This window comes from Carcharodon carcharias, chromosome 5, assembly GCF_017639515.1.
Source record: "Carcharodon carcharias isolate sCarCar2 chromosome 5, sCarCar2.pri, whole genome shotgun sequence".
NCBI lineage: Eukaryota > Metazoa > Chordata > Chondrichthyes > Lamniformes > Lamnidae > Carcharodon > Carcharodon carcharias.
This window is the reverse complement of record NC_054471.1, coordinates 121,765,758-121,783,217: the sequence shown is the minus strand read 5'-3', so window position 1 is coordinate 121,783,217 and position 17,460 is coordinate 121,765,758. Positions and strand designations below refer to the sequence as shown.

The 17,460-nt window shown below is 42.6% G+C and overlaps 1 protein-coding gene across 2 annotated transcripts in view; it reads left to right on the top strand.

Moving 5' to 3' along the window:
* Nucleotides 1-17,460, top strand: part of lama2 (laminin, alpha 2) — a 588,604-nt gene that overhangs the window by 358,473 nt on the left and 212,671 nt on the right. For both annotated transcript variants that reach the window (XM_041187590.1, XM_041187589.1), the window contains exons 21-22: nt 4,926-5,103; nt 8,916-9,052. In XM_041187590.1, the coding sequence (XP_041043524.1) occupies nt 4,926-5,103; nt 8,916-9,052 (315 nt within the window). The remainder of the gene's footprint in view (nt 1-4,925; nt 5,104-8,915; nt 9,053-17,460) is intronic.

Genomic DNA, 17,460 nt, shown 5'->3' with positions numbered 1-17,460 from the left:
TTCATTTTATTTATTAATTGATCCTATTAGGTTAAAATCTAGAATGTCTTGCCATTACTTATAGGCATATTTCAAGTATGATGTGAAGATATGTTAATTCTATGCATGTTTCAAAACATACTTCACTATTTCCCCTAAATTGCATAAATGCAACATCTTATTTTTATTCCATCAGATGTGCCACATATATTTCCAGAACTATGACACTGCAAGTAAAATTTATTCCATTCATTTGTAAACATAATCATTCTTTTCTCCAATCTATTTATTCCGAGCATTAAATATTGTGTCTAAAATATAAATGCAAATTCCGTTTGGACAATGATTACTCAGTTTGCTGATTGGTAAAGTAAGAGAGTTCAAAGGGTGGAATTTTCTTGGCTTTCTGCTCTGAGAATGGGCTGGCAGGCAGGGGTGGGCATAACAGCAGGTATCATGGCAGCAGCATTGTGGCTATTGCCTTGCCACCTCTGCTGGTATTTTTACCGTGATAGAGGAGGCATCACGCCCTTAGGCCAACTATGACCCTTCAGTGGCCAATTAATGACTATTTAAGGCCCTCCTCCGACCACCGCTGGTATTTTACCAGCGGATGGAGATATCCATGTCACATGGCAGACCAGGTGGCCATTTTGTGGGCTTTGGAGTGTTTGGGCACCCTGTACCCAATTGAAGGCTCTCCCCCACACCAGCTGTTCCACTCCACCACCCCCCCCCCCACCCCCCAACCTCCTCCCCCACTGCCCTCCCAAGCCTGATCTCACACCCTTCACCAGAGCCTTCCAGACTGGCCTGGCAAGAGACTGCAACTTAACTTTTCATCCAGCTCCCTCGATGATTGTCAAGGGAGACTGTCTGCAGACTCAGCAGCAGTATGGCAGGGACTAGAGAACTGCTGGCAACCTGATTGGCCAACGACTATCAGCAGTCGGACTTCCTCCCAGATGGAGACAGAAGTTCTCACCCTGAGCCAATTAATAACTTGATGGCTGTTTAAATCACTGCAGGGCTACCTGGTCTAGTGGAGACATGCTTGCCCCTGACTTTTCAGCCAGGGTGGGAGACACCACCCCTGTGTAAAATTCCAGATAAAGAATGAAACCTAGGGCAGAATTTTTCATCCTGTAGGCAGGCACGTGCTCAACCCAAACGGGATTGAATTAGTAAATGATGAAATTGGCCGAGCGTCCCGACATCATCACGCACTCTCGCGATATTTTGCTCGTCGGGCATGTGCGAGAGGTGGCAGCGCATCTGCCAACAATTAAGAGGCCTATTCAGGCCCTTAATCAATTAATTAAATTAAATTTTTCACAACCCGTTCAACTGCTCGGTTGGCGGGTGGGCGAATAGACCAGGCAACCTTTGCATTTTTAACAAAACCAAATCCACGGGCAGGATGAGGTTTCGGACAGTAAATAAAAAACCAATAAAACTTTTTAAAACTCATTTCTAACATGTCCCTGCTCATGTGACAGAGCCACATGAGGGTATATGTTTCCGTTATTTTTGAAATCTTTATTTTTCAGGTTAAAAATCTTCAGCTCCCTGAGACAGCTCTGTGCTTTCAGGGAGCTTTCACTGAGTGCACCCGCATGCATGCGCACACTTCAGCGCTCGCACTCCTCCCGTCCCCACCCAGGCAGCGCTGAGATTATTGGCATGCATTTCATGCCAGCTGGCCATTAATTGGCCAGCCAATGTGAAATCACAGTCAGGGCCCTATTGTGGGTGGTGAACTGTTGAGTGGACATCCCCGGGCCTACCCTCCCCGCCCGCCCGACAAGGTAAAAATTCTGCCCCTAATTTTTTTTTAACCCTTTCATGGAATGTGGTTATTGCTGACTAGGACATCAATTGTTGCCCATCCCTAATTGCCCTTGAGAAGATGGGTGCTTTAGGGATGCCCTCAACACATCCCTGAAGATGTCAAGCACCCCTGCTGACTCACAGGAGTCCCTGGATTGTGACCGACCAAAATGGAGAAGCTCCATTTGAGAAGGCACCAATTATCCTGTAAGACTCCATTGGGAACACGCAAAGGCATCAAAGAGAGTGCACAAACCTTCCTTCAACTCATCTATGCAACCATCCAAGCATCACCTGCCCCACATGAGGCAGAATGGGCAGATTGTGCATTGTATTTATCAGCCATCTCAGAACTGATTGACTGGAGTGGAAGCAAGTCATGCCTGAAGGACCGCCTAAGGAGAAGACACTTAACATTCTTGAGACTATAAAAACTATATTGGACATGGGGCAGAATTTTGCCCTTGTCAGCCGGGGTTGGCGGGGGTGGGTGGGAGCAGTCAGGAGGCCGACCACTGCCTACGATAGGGGCCGGAATGCGATTTCACGCTGGTGGGCCAATTAAGGCCTACTCAGCATGACACGCAAGCGGCAGCGGAGAGTACTGCCTGTGCAGGTGGGGGAGGTGGGCAAGCACGAACTTCATGCATGTGCACTTGAAAATCTTCCTGAGGGACAGAGCTGCCTCAGGGAGATGAACAGTTTTTTAAAAAAAATATATCAATTTTAAAAATGTTATAAAACTTGTCCCCTCATGTGACTCTACTCCATGAGCAGGGACATGTTATAAATATAATGTAAAATGTTTTATTTTTATTTGCTGTTGGAAGCCTCATCCCACCTGTGGATGAGGTTTCCTAAAAAGTGCAAAGGCCGCTTGGCCTTTTCACTTGCCCGCCAAGCGTAAGGTTGGACGGGCAGAGAAAAATTTAAGTTAATTATCTTTTTAATGACCTTAATAGGTCTTTTAATTGTTGGCGGGCATGCAGGAATCGACAGCGTGCCCACCAACCGAAATATTGCATGACTGTGCCTTGACATCTGGACACTCTTCCGATGTCAACATGTGTCATTTTACACTCGAGCGGGTTGGGTGGGCACCCGCCCACTAAGGTAAAAATTCAGCCCATTATCACAGCCACATTGCAGGTATATTTTTGTTAAACTGCATACAGCTCAGCACACAGCACAATAATGCAGAATACCCTCATTTATCACATCTCTCTTCATTTGCCATTGCTCATCCTTTGTGTTGCTGTTAAATTTTGACAGTTTCTCCTAGTAGCTATTGTTGCAAGTATATTTTGTATGATTTTGCAACCATATTTTTTTCAATGTTTAGAAAACTGTACAAAGCTGCACCCAAAATTTTGATTTCGCTACCATCTCCAAAGTTTTCTGCCAGAAGCACAAATGCAGAAGATTACTTTTTCAATTCTATTTGCTAGTCTCTCGATGATATTGTATGTATGCACACATGTAAATAAGTGGTATGGTTAATGTATGCTTTGAGCCATTATAGTTAATTCCAATTTTCATGTCGCAAAGACAATCATTCAGAATGCACACAAAATCTGTCCAACAACAGAGAATATTGGAGTCAAATGACTGCAACTTCATAATTGACCTTATCTAGCACACTTAACAAACAACAAATATAGCCAAGTTGTAACAGGCATGGTGAACAATAATTTAACTTTTAACAATCTCACTCAGTGCTTACTTAATCATATTTAGAGCCTGCTGCCTTAAAAGAACGAAGTTTCACCATAATAGCAGAATAATTCAACTGTTGTGCAATGCTCCTTCTCTCAGGAAAACGCATATCATCCACTTACTTTAAGGAGTACCATAGTAGCATTGTTGGTACTATGGTAAAAATAATATTTTGTGTGCATGTATTCTTGTCAGCTGTGGCTCAGTTGATAGCACACTTGCTCCTAAACCACAAAGTTCTGGGTTCAAGTCCCACTTTAGGGGCATAAAAATCAAGGTTGACATTCTAGTGCAGTATTGAGGCAGCATTGCATTGTTGAAGATGCTGTCTTTGGTGACGTGTTAAATTGAGCCTCCATCTGCTTGCTTGGGTGGATGGAAGATCCCACGGCACTATTTCAAAGAGCAGGTGAGTTATCCCTGGTGGCCTGACCAATGTTTATCCTTCACTCAATAACAACTAAAAAACATATTACCTGGTCATTATCACAAGGCTGTTTCTGGAAGTTTGCTGAGCACAAATTGTCTGTCACGTTTCCTACATTACAACACTGACTACACTTTAAAGAGTACTTCATTGGCTGTAAGGTGTTTTGAGACATCTGGTGGTTGTGAAAAGTGTTACATAAGTGCAAGTCTTTCTTTTGTTTCTTTCTGTAACAGATTACTGTGTCAAATTTTAATATTGTAAAGCAAAAAAAAGCAGTCATTTGGGAAGTACAGGAAAAGTCCCTGTGCAATTGAAAATAATGTGCACAGGAACCAGCGTGTTTATAACCTCTGACTTACCAATCACACTTTAAGAAATGACCTGAACAACAATAAAACTTTGATCACGTTTAATGTTTAGTTAACAATAATTAAATTTGATGGGTTTACATAACACAGTCATCATCTCTGGAGCAGAATAATATATTGTTCCATGCATTATGTAATGCTCATATGGTTATAAAATACTGCATTCTCTGATTCACCATGAGCAGTGACATGGGAGATATGTATTTAAACATAATTTATATTAATTATTTTATTCATCACAAGTTACACTCAATCATATTGACTTAAAAATTGAACAAATTTTGAATATATCATTGCGGCATTTGAAATAAATGGGTTAAGCAATGGGCAAACAATTGTCAAACACATTAATTCTTCATCTGCTAATATCAGCAACAGAAATTCTAGTTTTGATTACTCCCGTGGTATAAACAAATACATAATTCCACAAAAAGGAAGGATTGTTGGTTTATTGCATTTTGAATTCAGATATTTGTGACATAATTGTGATTTCTTCCCTTAGTTAATGCAGCCTTTCCCTGCAATGAATTGCATATCTTATTGTTCTAGATTATGGCTCTTTTTATGTTGATCTTTGACAACTATTTAATTACATTTTATAGAGTGGAACTTATCTGCATTCTTCAAGGGGTTGCATTCCCTGTAACTGCAATTCCTTTGGATCAAAATCATTTGACTGTGATGATAAAGGCCGGTGCAGATGTCAGCCTGGAGTGGCGGGGCAAAAATGTGACAGATGTGCCCCAGGCTTTCACAACTTCCAAGAAGGCGGCTGTGTTCGTATGTAAATTAATTTAATTTTTTTTTAAGAGATGCCTAAATTAATTAACATTGTAGTAGATTTGGATATTACACACTTTGCTGATGCTGGTAATTGGTTATTGAAACTAAGTACTATTTAGAGACCCAAATAGTTCATAAATCCATGCATGGTGTTTAATAATGCGCTACTGGGGCAGAATTTTCTGCCTGCCAGGTGGGTGGGCCTGACCCAATCTCTGGCAGGCGGGGAACTGATCCCCGCCAGAGAAGCGGGCCCCACCACCATTATACGTGAGCAGGCCAATTAAGGCACGCCCAACGTGTCGTCTGGCGAGAAGCGCTATGCACTTCCTGTGCGGGCAGGATTCCCCAAAAACGAGAGTGCGCTCTTTCACGCATGCGCACGAAAGAGCACACATCTCCCTGAGGCTAAGTGCTGCCTCAGGGAGATCACTTCCACTTTTATAAATATTAAAAATAGAAAAAAAAATTCCCTAACATGTCTCCCTCATGTGGCAATGTCAAATGAGATGGGACATGTTCATAAATTACACTAAAACTTGATTAAACTTTTTAGAACCCTGCATGAAACCTCATCCCGCTGCTGGATGAGATTTCATGTTTTTCCTATTTGCCACCGGGGCTCCTGGCCTGCTCGCCGACCTTAAGGTTGGACGGACAGGTCCTTTAATTGTTTAAATGATTCTGTCAATGGCCTCAATTGGCCATTGACAGGTCGGCGGGCCCACAGCTGATTTTGCTGCGCCCCCACCTTCCTGAAAATTTAAATGGGGCGCGATGATGTCAGGGGTTCCGCCCAACGTCACTGTGTGCCATTTTATGCGTCAGCGAGTGGGCCCCACCCCCTGCTTGCCAATGGCAAAATTCTGCCCCTGGAGCTACTTATTGAAACGGAGACCATATTAATGCTTAAGAGTAGGCTGGATAGGCAAAAGTAAGCAATGGCATCTGGGAATATGCAGGCAGGTAGAATTAAGACTAACACTCATATAGAGGATAAGAACCAGCAAGGATTGGTTGAGCCGAATGGCCTGTTTCCATGTAATTCTATGGGCAGAAATTTTCGCTTGGCAGGTGGGTAGGCGCGCGCCCAACGCATTTGAGTGTGAAATGACGTGCGTTGGCGTCGGCCGAGTGTGGTAATGTCAATACATAGTCGCGCGATAGTTCAGTCGGCGGGCACGTGCTAGCAGTGCGCTGCCGCCAATCAAAAGGCCTGTTAAGGCCATTAAGTAACCAATTAAATCAAATTTTTCACTGCCTGTCCAGGCAGACGAAAAGGCCAAGTGGCATTTTTTTGTAAACCTCAGCCATGGGCGGGATAAGGTTTCCAAAAGTAAATAAAAATAAAATAAATACTTTAATTTTTCATTGTTTACATGTCCCTGTTCACGTGACAGAGTCACTCGAGGGGATATGTCTCATTACATTTTTACTTAATTTTTTTTATACCTATTCATCTCCCTGAGGCTCGCAGCTGCCTCAGGGAGATTATGCAGTGGTCACTCGTGCTCATATTTGCACTCCCCCTCACCCCCTCCTGCACAGGCAATGTTCAGCGATGCCACTTCCGTTTCATGCTGGGCGGGCCTTAGTTGGCCCACCAGTGTGAAATCGCGGTGCGGCGCTAATTGCGGGCAGTGGTCAGCTTCCCTGGCCGCCCCCACCCACCCCCACTGAGCACCCCCGCCAAGGGCAAAATTCAGCCTATATGGGTTTGCTCTTAATCTCAGCCTTGGGAGTGGTTGAATGAAAGATAGGTTATGAAAGGTGAATTGATAGACTGTTTTTTGTGCTCCCTGCAAGTGGATTTGAAGGTGAACATGGGGGCATGTAAAATCCAGCAGATGGCCTTGCCACCACGTAACCCCAACCGGCCTGAAAGTTTTACGAAGGATGGTTAAGTGTCAGGCAGCCTGCTTGCTCTTGGGCCTACTGAGGCCCCTAATTGGCTTATTAATGGTGGCATTTGAACCTGTGCCCCCAGAGCTTTCACCTGGCCCTCTGTATTACTAGTCCAGTGGCATGAGTACCACATCATTGTCTCCTCACATGCAATCAGAGTTTTCAAAAGGGAGTTGGATAAGTATCTGAAGAGGAAACACTTGCAGAGCTACAGGGAAAGGGTAGGGTTTGGAACTAGCTAAGTTGCTCTTGAAGAGAGTAGTCAGGGACACAACAGGTCAAATGGCCTCTTTCTGTGCTTTAACCATTTTATAATTCTGCCAAAGATGTGGCATAAATCAGGAGAAGCCCCACAGCTATTCCAGACAATTATATGATATTGTGATTTCATAATAGGTTCCACAGGAAGGGAGGAATTGGGGAATCAACTTAGTATTTAGTAAATATTGCTGATGGATCCTGGCCACCAGTTTGTTGGGACTTAGGGACCCAGGCTGCATGCTTGTTTTGGGATATCCAAGTTGGTACAATAGACAGAGTAGATCAGCTGACACTTCTTGGGTGAAACACAGTCTGTTTATTTACAAAGATATTCAGCAGCTACACTTGTGTGCTTTCAACTCAAAACCTGTCTCTACACTACAGACCTTGACTATAGACATCTGACCACTGAGCTAGCCCGCGCTACTCTTCTATTGGATATTAAGATCATATGATCTTCTATTATAACATTTTTCTTTAAAGTATATTACACGTCAGATTACTACAATTGCTTAGTTATTTCACACACAGGTAATAGCTCATGTCTTTCTGAACTAAATTTAGCAAAAGGAGGAACATGATATGTATCTATTGTTCATTTCCAGATAATGTTATTTTGCTAACTGTGTGCAAATAGTTTTCTTTCATATTTCAATTAATTAAAAACTGCCTTTCAAGCATATAAATAAATAGAGGCAATGCACAGACCAAGGAGAGGTTAGAAGTAAAGAACAATTGCCTTGAAATTAGGCTGCAGGATAATAGACTATAAAAATGCTTCAAGCACTTGTCTAAAATTCATTGTTCTACTATTTTAGCAGTGGCATTAACTCCTTTATTTTAAATGGGTTAATGCATTTTCTAAGAGAGGAATTTTAGATGGATGTGTTAAGGATTTGAACTCAATTAACTCACAACATAATTTCAAAATCACTGACTCCGTGGCATTGCAGATACTGAAAGGAGCAGGCAACTAGCTTTGAGGTACAAAATCACATGAAAAAATTGCATCCACTGTTGCACTTTATTGGAAATTTAAGGTGATTGAAAGCTTATATATGGTATAGAGAGATTAATGTAGGCTTGCCCCAGTATTGGAAGGTCTCAGATTACATTGTAAGCCATAACAGCACAGTATGTTTTATAACTGGCATGTCAACACCAAGATTAGATCATTGCTTCAAATCAATTCTCTGCATCTGCTATCAATTATATTACATATTGTTTCAATGTTGTGTTGTAGCATTTATTTTGCTTTGGGTCAGCTTCAGTCCTATTAGCAGCTATTAGTACAGATGCAAACTGAGTTGTGCACTATGTTCTTGATGTGATAACGTAATTACTGCAAGGATATTGTGAAAAAATCCATGAATTATTACTAATAAATATCAAAACTATATTTTTCATTTTATTGCCCTTTGTTATTTCCTCCTAATAAATATGAGTTACTTGTCAGTTATAACCAAACAATAATTGCCTCAAAGATTTGAAATTTTGCATATTTTATTTATGCTTAATTGTTGATGTGTAAAAATGGCTCTTAAATGGTTGGCAGCTAAGTTGTCAGTGGGAGGAAGAAAGCTAATCTGTTTTCTTTAAAAAGTGTTAGATTGTTGATTTTTTTTTCCCATTTCTCTACAAAGCATGTGAATGTGCCCATGTTGGCAATCATTGTGATTCAGAAACCGGACAGTGTGTCTGCCCTCCAAATACAGTGGGTGAAAAATGTGACAAATGTGCTGCACATTTCTGGGGTCATAACTTTGCCAGTGGATGTAAAGTAAGTTTATCAATAAATACATTTTTTAAATGTCAGGTGATTCTTATTAATATGTGCATGAGAACTGTGCCTTTACCATTATTACCAAATATTACCATTCCTTTACTTTGTTTATTTAGGCAGCATAAATAGTAAAAATATAGTTTGTAAGGAGAAAAATAGGGAGATTTTAATTTTAAAGTATTGAATAATTTCTTTCCCGTTTCTTGGGATTCTGCATGTCACACTCCATTCCCAACTGAGAGGGTGGGCAGCAGGCCTTTTCCCTTCTGGTAGTTCAACTTATAAATGGGTCACTATCAAATATTTTAAGTTCCCAGATGAATTTCCCTTCCTCGTGTATCCAGTCTTTGCATGATATTTGCCTACTATGTTACAGGTGTAATTGGTACTCACTTTGTGGAGGATTGTGGGCATGGATCTGTGCACTACAATTCCATAGTAAAGCTCTTCTAAGTTTTAAAATTAAACTGCTCCCTGGTGTAACACCTTTATCTGACAGCTGTAATGCCCTACTAATGGACTCCAGTTTCAAAAACCATAAGGAAGATCACACGTGCCAAATTGTATTACATCAAGGGGCTGTAACAATATTGTAAAGTACAAGAGCAATGTTTCAACAAATTACTTATTCATCTAAATCTCTAAGTTTGATAGTGCCTTATAACCAAGACTGTAATCTATACAAATCGAAACATTTTTGCATTTGAATAGTGAAGATAAAACCGTTTTTCCTGGCACTTGGAAGATATATCACTCTACTGAAGTGATGCAGTTGAGCCAAAAATAGAGGAGTTTGAAGTGGTTTTATGATTACATTCTTGTTATTTATTTTAGCTCGAAGATTTCAGGAAGAGTTTGATAGTGAATTATTAAATTGTGTGTAAAATAATTAGAAACTTGGAATTGTATAATAAGAAATAGCAGAAGATAAAAAATAGAAGCAGGACTAGGCCATATATCCCACCAAGGGATCGCACTTGCTCTACCAGTTAATAAAATCATGGTTGAATGAATAGAATGTTTCTATTATGTTATGTCTGCTGAGTGAAGTATGCTTATTGTGCTAGGCTAAAATTGACATGCTTTTATTGTAGAGATTCATTTTTATAACTTTATAATTTCATTTGAAACCTTTTGAAAGTCTTCTTTTTGCTGAATTTTGTTTGTAACCATAACTATGGGCACATATGTCTCCTCACCCTATGAGATGGTGCTGAACTGATTTGTTAATATCAAAGGTGACTTGAATGGTTTGAGAAAGAGTGCCCAAACTGAAATGAATGGGCCACATATAGCTCTGACCTCTGGGCCAGAAATTTACGTCCCACAGGCGGGTGTGTGTCTGACCTGTCGGGCCATGAAATAGCGTGAGATGAGGTCGGGCAAGTGTCCCAACGTCATCGCACACTTGTGCGATATCTTGCTCGGTGGGCACGCGCGGCAGTTGGAAGCACGCCCGCCGACAATTAAGTGGGTAAATAAGCCTATTAAGGAGGCAATTGAAAGCAATGTTTCATGGCCTGTCTACTTTTACGGTTGACAGTTGGGCCAATCACCCAGATGCCTTTACATTTTTGTTCAAACCTTGATCCAGGAGGGATGAAATCTCAGTGGGGAAATAAAATCAAAAGAGATTTGCGGGGGCTGTGTTTTTATGAGGTATGCTTTCAGGCACTTGATTATGCAGCATGGACATTTTTGCAGCATTTTTGTTGTTTTCTTTATTCTGTGGAGGTCTGCAGCTCCCTGAGACAGCTGTCTGCCTTCAGGGAGTTCACTGGAAATGCTCACCAGCATCTGGGATGACGTCAGCACCCGCCCTCTTCCTGCCCATGCTGGCAGTGCTGAATCTTTCTCAGCACGAGTTGGGGCAGATTGCAGCCAGGGTCTGTTCCCTATCCGCTCCTGGGCCCGCTGATCGCGCGCACCCAATGAGCAAAAAATTTAGCTCAGGCAACTCTGTATTTGTGCTTATATTTGTTATTTGCTATTTTGATTTGTTTGAATGTTGTTGGTAATAAGATTTGAAAGGGTTTATTCTTGGTGGTATGTATTTTGGCAGATAAAGCCTAAGTGAGTTTGGCAAAATTTGTTGGCGAAGTGAAATCCATGCAATGGGAATATTGTTTTTAGCCCTTGGAGCAATTTTGATGAAAGGTCCAAATCAGTTTTGAATAGTTTAGAACTCAAATAATACTTAATTTTCCTCGGTCTAAGCTAACTTTAATTATTCTTCACAGCTCCCCTTCTAGAGTAGATTCTAGCACTGAGGGTAAATGAGTGTAAGTGAAATTTAAATGGACAGAAATATTTAGCAAAAAACATCACTCTTTTAATTTTAAACTGTTAGCAATCATTGCCAAGGGTGAAAGGGCATGGGATTGAGATTTTATAGGCAAAAATATAAACATGAAGCTGCAAATTCTTCTTTGCTGTTGCGCTAAAAATTCTGACACAGGATGACATTTGGTTTATCACCGAGTCAGTATTTTCAGGGCAATATCAATGTGATCTTGGCTTCCAGTTGTCCCCTCAGTGCTGCTATTAGTTTCTGTGTCTATCTCCTAAGTGGCTGAACGGCTCTGTATACGTTGGGTGGGAATTTTCACAAGATGAGGAATTCCCTCCCACAGAACGTGATGGAGTTTAATCACTCAGAGAAACAACAACCGGAGGTAGGAACTGGAAGGGATACCAATGGGTAGGGAACTATGCTAATAGAGTGATGGGAGATGAATGAGAGTTATAGCTTGATGGGGAAAAAGAGACTATCAACATGTTTGGTGCGGAAAGGAAGTGGCAACATGCATTAGGAACAGAGTGCCAGCTGTCACAGACAGAAGGTGTTTGCTCTCTATCTGTCTGCAATCAGTATGTTTTTGTATATAAAGAGGTGTTTTTTTCCTTACCCTTGGAGTGTGCATTCCAATTAAATAACTCAAATTAATATGATTTCTGATCTCCCAGACCTGTGGTTTCTTGAACGAATTTGATGATTTAAAGTTGAATTGAGGCTCTTATAGAGTGAAGGGTTCACAGCAGGTTGTGAGGTTTCTTGTAGTCGAACATCAAGGAGGTTGGTTCCCAGGTGAACTTAGGGCCTGATGCCATGGAGCCCATATATCCACAGACTGCACCTTGCACTCTTGGGATGCCTGAGATGGCGGTGAAGCCGGTGTATCTCGCAGACTGGCTATCTTCGTCTACAGCAAAACTGACATAATGATGGGCCTTCCTGTAAAGGGCATCTGTGACCTCCTTTATGCATTGATGTGAAGTAGACTAAGAGATGCCGCATAGATACCCCTGTTGATCCTTGGAAAAAAACAGATGCCAAGAAATTGAGCGCTGTGGTCACCTTCAAATCCACTGGCAGGGAATATCCTCCAACTCCATGTAGCGTCAGGTCTTCACGAAGAATGTGGCATATGTGATGTACCAGAGCTTGCGACAAGTGCAGGCGTGCATGGCATTGCCTCTCACTCATTTGTAAATAGGAAACTTTTCTACCTTAAACCTGCATTGTCTGGGCCTCTCTCCCTGATCCTCCTGCTCAAGCTCTAGCTCCGCTTGACCATGTCCCTCCTGCTGCAGCTGCGCACAGAGTCGTCTGACCCCCTTCGCCTCTTCCATTGCATTAGGACCCTGACAAAGGCAGCATTGAGCCCTGGATCCATATCTGCTTTTGCCTTCTCTCTGAAAGGAAACATCGAAAACATTAATGATTCAAGGGGCAAGAAAGTGAAGCACAGAAGATGACATGTTTGGAGACTGTAAGGGCCCATAGTTTTTCCTGCCCTACTTGCATGGTGGCTGATGCTGCCTTGTCCCTGAGACACTCGCTCACACATCGAGGTGACCAAGATGGCATCGCAGATATGTAACATCTTGAGCCCTGCGTGGGATGCTAAAATTTAAGTGAGATGAGTGACTCAACCTAACTCTGTACTCCAATCTCTGATGTGGCATATTAATGACCAATCAGTTGCTCATGGTCAATAAGTGGATGTTTGGCCTGTTAGGGGTGTCATACCTGTGAAACACATGACAGGCCTTCATTGATGGAATGCCATATATGATACAGCTGTGCCTCCTTCACTATCACCAGCATTCCCAAATCCTACATTCCTATGGGCAGAATTTTTCCTTTGTGCAGGCTCAGCGGGGGTGGGCCAGCGTGGTCGGGAAGCCAACCGCTGCCCACAATCGGCAGTGCACTGTGATTTTACACGGGCAGGCCAATTAAGACCCACCCAGCGTGATACGCCAGCAGCAACACTGAGCACAGCCTGTGCGGGCGGAGGGAGGAGGCCAAGCAGGCCTAGCACGCAGTTTGCGCATGTGCGCAGAAGAGCACAGAATAATCTTCCTGAGGCACAGAGCTTCATTGGGGAGATGAAGAATATGTTGAACAAATTATTGAACATCAGAAAAATTTAAAAAGACATGTCCGGTCATGCGACTCTGTCACATGAGCAGGGACATGTTTTTAATTAAAAAATAAACGTTTTATTTTATTTGTATTTGCTTTTGGAAACCTTATTCCGACCGTGGATGAGGTTTCCAAAAAGGTGCAAAAGCCGCTTGGCCTTTCTGCCTGCCTACCAACTGTTAGGTTGAACGGGCAGTGATAAATTAGACTCAATTGATTACTTACAAATACAGAATTACCTGGAAAAACTCAGCAGGTCTGGCAGGGTCGGCGGAGAAGAAAAGAGTTGACGTTTTGAGTCCTCATGACCCTTCAACAGAACTCTGTTCAGTTCTGTTGAAGGGTCATGAGGACTCGAAACGTCAACTCTTTTCTTCTCCGCCGATGCTGCCAGACCTGCTGAGTTTTTCCAGGTAATTCTGTTTTTGTTTTGGATTTCCAGCATCTGTAGTTTTTTGTTTTTATCAATTGATTACCTAATGGCCTTAACAGGCCTTTTAATTATAGGTGGGGGCACTGCTAGCTCTGGCGCATGCCTGCTGACCGAACTGTCGTGTGATGGCACGTCGACATCGGGACGCTCGGCCAACTTCAAAGCGCGTCATTTCATGCTTGGTTGGGTCGGGCGCACACACACCTGCCAAGTGCAATTTTCAGCCCTATGTGTTACCCTTTAGATGTGATGCGAAGCCACTGAGTTCTGAGTAGCCCTTTAACAATGCTAATGAAGCCATTGGCTTTAAGTGGCTTTCATCACAAGGAGGTCTTCCTCATTTCTTCCTAAGCCGGCCCCTGCTCACTTCTGTGGCAACAAGAGGTTGGAGGGCAACCCCAGAAAGGGTCCCCTCATTTTCACCCTTCCCCCTCACTGCCATTCCACAGCCTTCCCTCCCTGTTGCCCCCCTCATGTTTGCCGTTCCCCCTCACTACCATTCCACAGCCTTCCCTCCCCATTGGTCCCCTCTTGTTCATCAACCCCATTCTCGCCTCACAGCCCACCCTCGGTTGAAAGTGGAGGCCTGCATGAAAGTGCATGTGTACCACAGCACAGTGGTGTTCTTCGGGACATTGTGCAAAGAGAAGGAGCTGACCAACCCTACAGCCTCAACTGTGTGGCGTTCATTTATTACAAGACCGGCACAGCACTATTGCAAGTAGGCTATGTATGTTCCACTCACCTCGAAGTTACCAGTGAACTGAGGTCCGACTTGTGCACCCCTTTTCAAATGGGTTTGAGGCCGATGTAATTTTCCACTGGTGTGACACAAGATTGGAAGGCCTGACAAGATTCCAGCGAGCAGCAGTTTTAATGAGCATTCATGAAATGTTAATGAATGAAAATGGCGTTCACACCACTAGTCAGCAAGACAACCAACCCACCATAAACCCACCATTGGGAGAATTGCAAGCAGTTTTTATGCCAGCGGATTTCCAAGTTTTTGCTTGAAACTGGATTCTCTGCTCCCATCTGCCACAAACCCATGTGGGTGGGATGGCAAAATTCCGCCCTTAATGTATTAACTTCCATCTGTCACTTGTTGACTAGTTCTGCAAGCCTATCTATGTCCTGTTGCAATTAATTTGCGTCATCCTCATTGTTTGCCACATCCACAAGTTCGGTTTCAACATTTAATTTGAAATTTTTCTCTGTATCCTAATATCCAAGTCACTTATATATATATATATCAAAAATGTAGGGGTCGTAGCATTGAACCTTGGGGAAAGTACTGTCTACTTTCCATTTCTATTTTCCATTCTGAAGAAAACAACCATTTACCATGGGCTGAGGTTTTCTGTCCTTAAGCTAACATTTTATCCAAGCTGACATTGACCTTCCTATTCCATGAGCCTGAATTCTTTTGGCCATGCTTTTATGTGGTATTTTGTCAAGTGTTTTCTTAAATAGACGACGTCCATTGCATTCCCTTCACAACCTTCTCCGTTACTACATCAAAACAAATAATTAGATTAGTCAAGCTTGATCTGCCTTTTATAAATCCACGCAGGGTATCCTTAATTAACTCAAACCTTTCCAAGTGCCTGTTGATTTTTCCCCTGATTATTGTTTCTAAAACCTTACCCATTATTGTAGTTAATCGGACTGTCCTTGCACCATTTCTTGAATAAGAGTGTCACATTTACTACTCTTCAATCCTTTGGCAACTCCTCCCCATACCTAGGGAAGATTGGAAGACTATGGCAAGCCCTTCCACTATCTCCAATCCCACTTATTTTAGCAACCTGGGGACCAGATGACTTATCCACTTTAAGCATAGCCAGCCTTTTCAGTACATCACCCCCATGCATTACCACTAATGTCTCCACTTCTACAGATATTTTGTCGGCATCCTCTTCCTTAGTAAACACAGATCCAAAGTGATCATTCTAGGCTTCCCCTGCACCCTAAGCACATATCACCTTCTTTGTCCCTAATAGGCCCACCCTGCCTCCTACAACCTGCTTATTATTTACATGGCAATTGAAGATTCTTCAGTTCCCTTTTATGTCAACTGCAATTCTATCTCTTATACCTTCTTTGCCAGTTTTATTTTCCTGTTCACTTCCACACTCAACTTATTTTCTTTGACCTGCTTCGCATTCAAGAATTCACCTCACAAGCGTCAAGCACACTCTTTTTTTTGTTTCATCAGGCTTTCTATCTCCTTCATCATTTAAGGAGCTCTGGCTTTGGTTCCCCTACCTTTTGCCCTTGTTGGAATTACTTAGCCTGTACCTGAAACATCTTCTTAAAGATCACCTTTTTTTCTGTTACAGTTTTTTCTGTCAGCCTTTGGTTCAATTTTATCTTGGCTAGATCTACTCTCATCCCATTGAAGTTAGCCCTTTCCTAGTTTAGAAGTTTTACTTCAGGTTATTCCTTGCTTTTCTCTATTACTAAATAAAAACAAAAACTGCGGATGCTGGAAATCCAAAACAAAAACAGAATTACCTGGAAAAGCTCAGCAGGTCTGGCAGCATCAGCAGAGAAGAAAAGAGTTGACGTTTTTGAGTCCTCATGACCCTTCGACAGAACTGATTTTTCTTTACAAGGAGAGAGGTGAAATATAAGCTGGTTTAAGGTGGGGGGCCAGAGAAGTGGAGGGGGGGGTGTTGTTGTAGGGACAGGCAAGCAGTGATAGGAGCAGATCATCAAAAGATGTCACAGACAAAAGAACAAAAGAACACAGAGGTGTTGAAGTTGGTGATATTATCTAAATGAATGTGCTAATTAAGAATGGATGGTAGGGCACTCAAGGTATAGCTCTAGTGGTGTGGGGGGGCATAAAAGATTTAAAAATAATGGAAATAGGTGGGAAAAGAAAAATCTATATAAATTATTGGAAAAAAACAAAAGGAAGGGGGAAGAAACAGAAAGGGGGTGGGGATGGAGGAGGGAGCTCAAGACATAAAGTTGTTGAATTCAGTATTCAGTCCGGAAGGCTGTAAAGTGCCTAGTCGGAAGATGAGGTGCTGTTCCTCCAGTTTGCTTTGGGCTTCACTGGAACAATGCAGCAGGCCAAGGACAGACATGTGGGGAAGAGAGCAGGGTGGAGTGTTAAAATGGCAAGCGACAGGGAGGTTTGGGTCATTCTTGCGGACAGACCGCAGGTGTTCTGCAAAGCAGTCGCCCAGTTTATGTTTGGTCTCTCCAATGTAGAGGAGACCGCATTGGGAGCAGCGAATACAGTAGACTAAGTTGGGGGAAATGTAATTGAAATGCTGCTTCACTTGAAAGGAGTGTTTGGGCCCTTGGACGGTGAGGAGAGAGGAAATGAAGGGGCAGGTGTTACATCTTTTGCGTGGGCATGGAGTGGTGCCATAGGAGGGGTTGAGGAGTAGGGGGTGATGGAGGAGTGGACCAGGGTGTCCCAGAGGGAACGATCCCTATGGAATGCCGAGGGGGGGGGGTGAAGGGAAGATGTGTTTGGTGGTGGCATCATGCTGGAGTTGGCGGAAATGGCGGAGGATGATC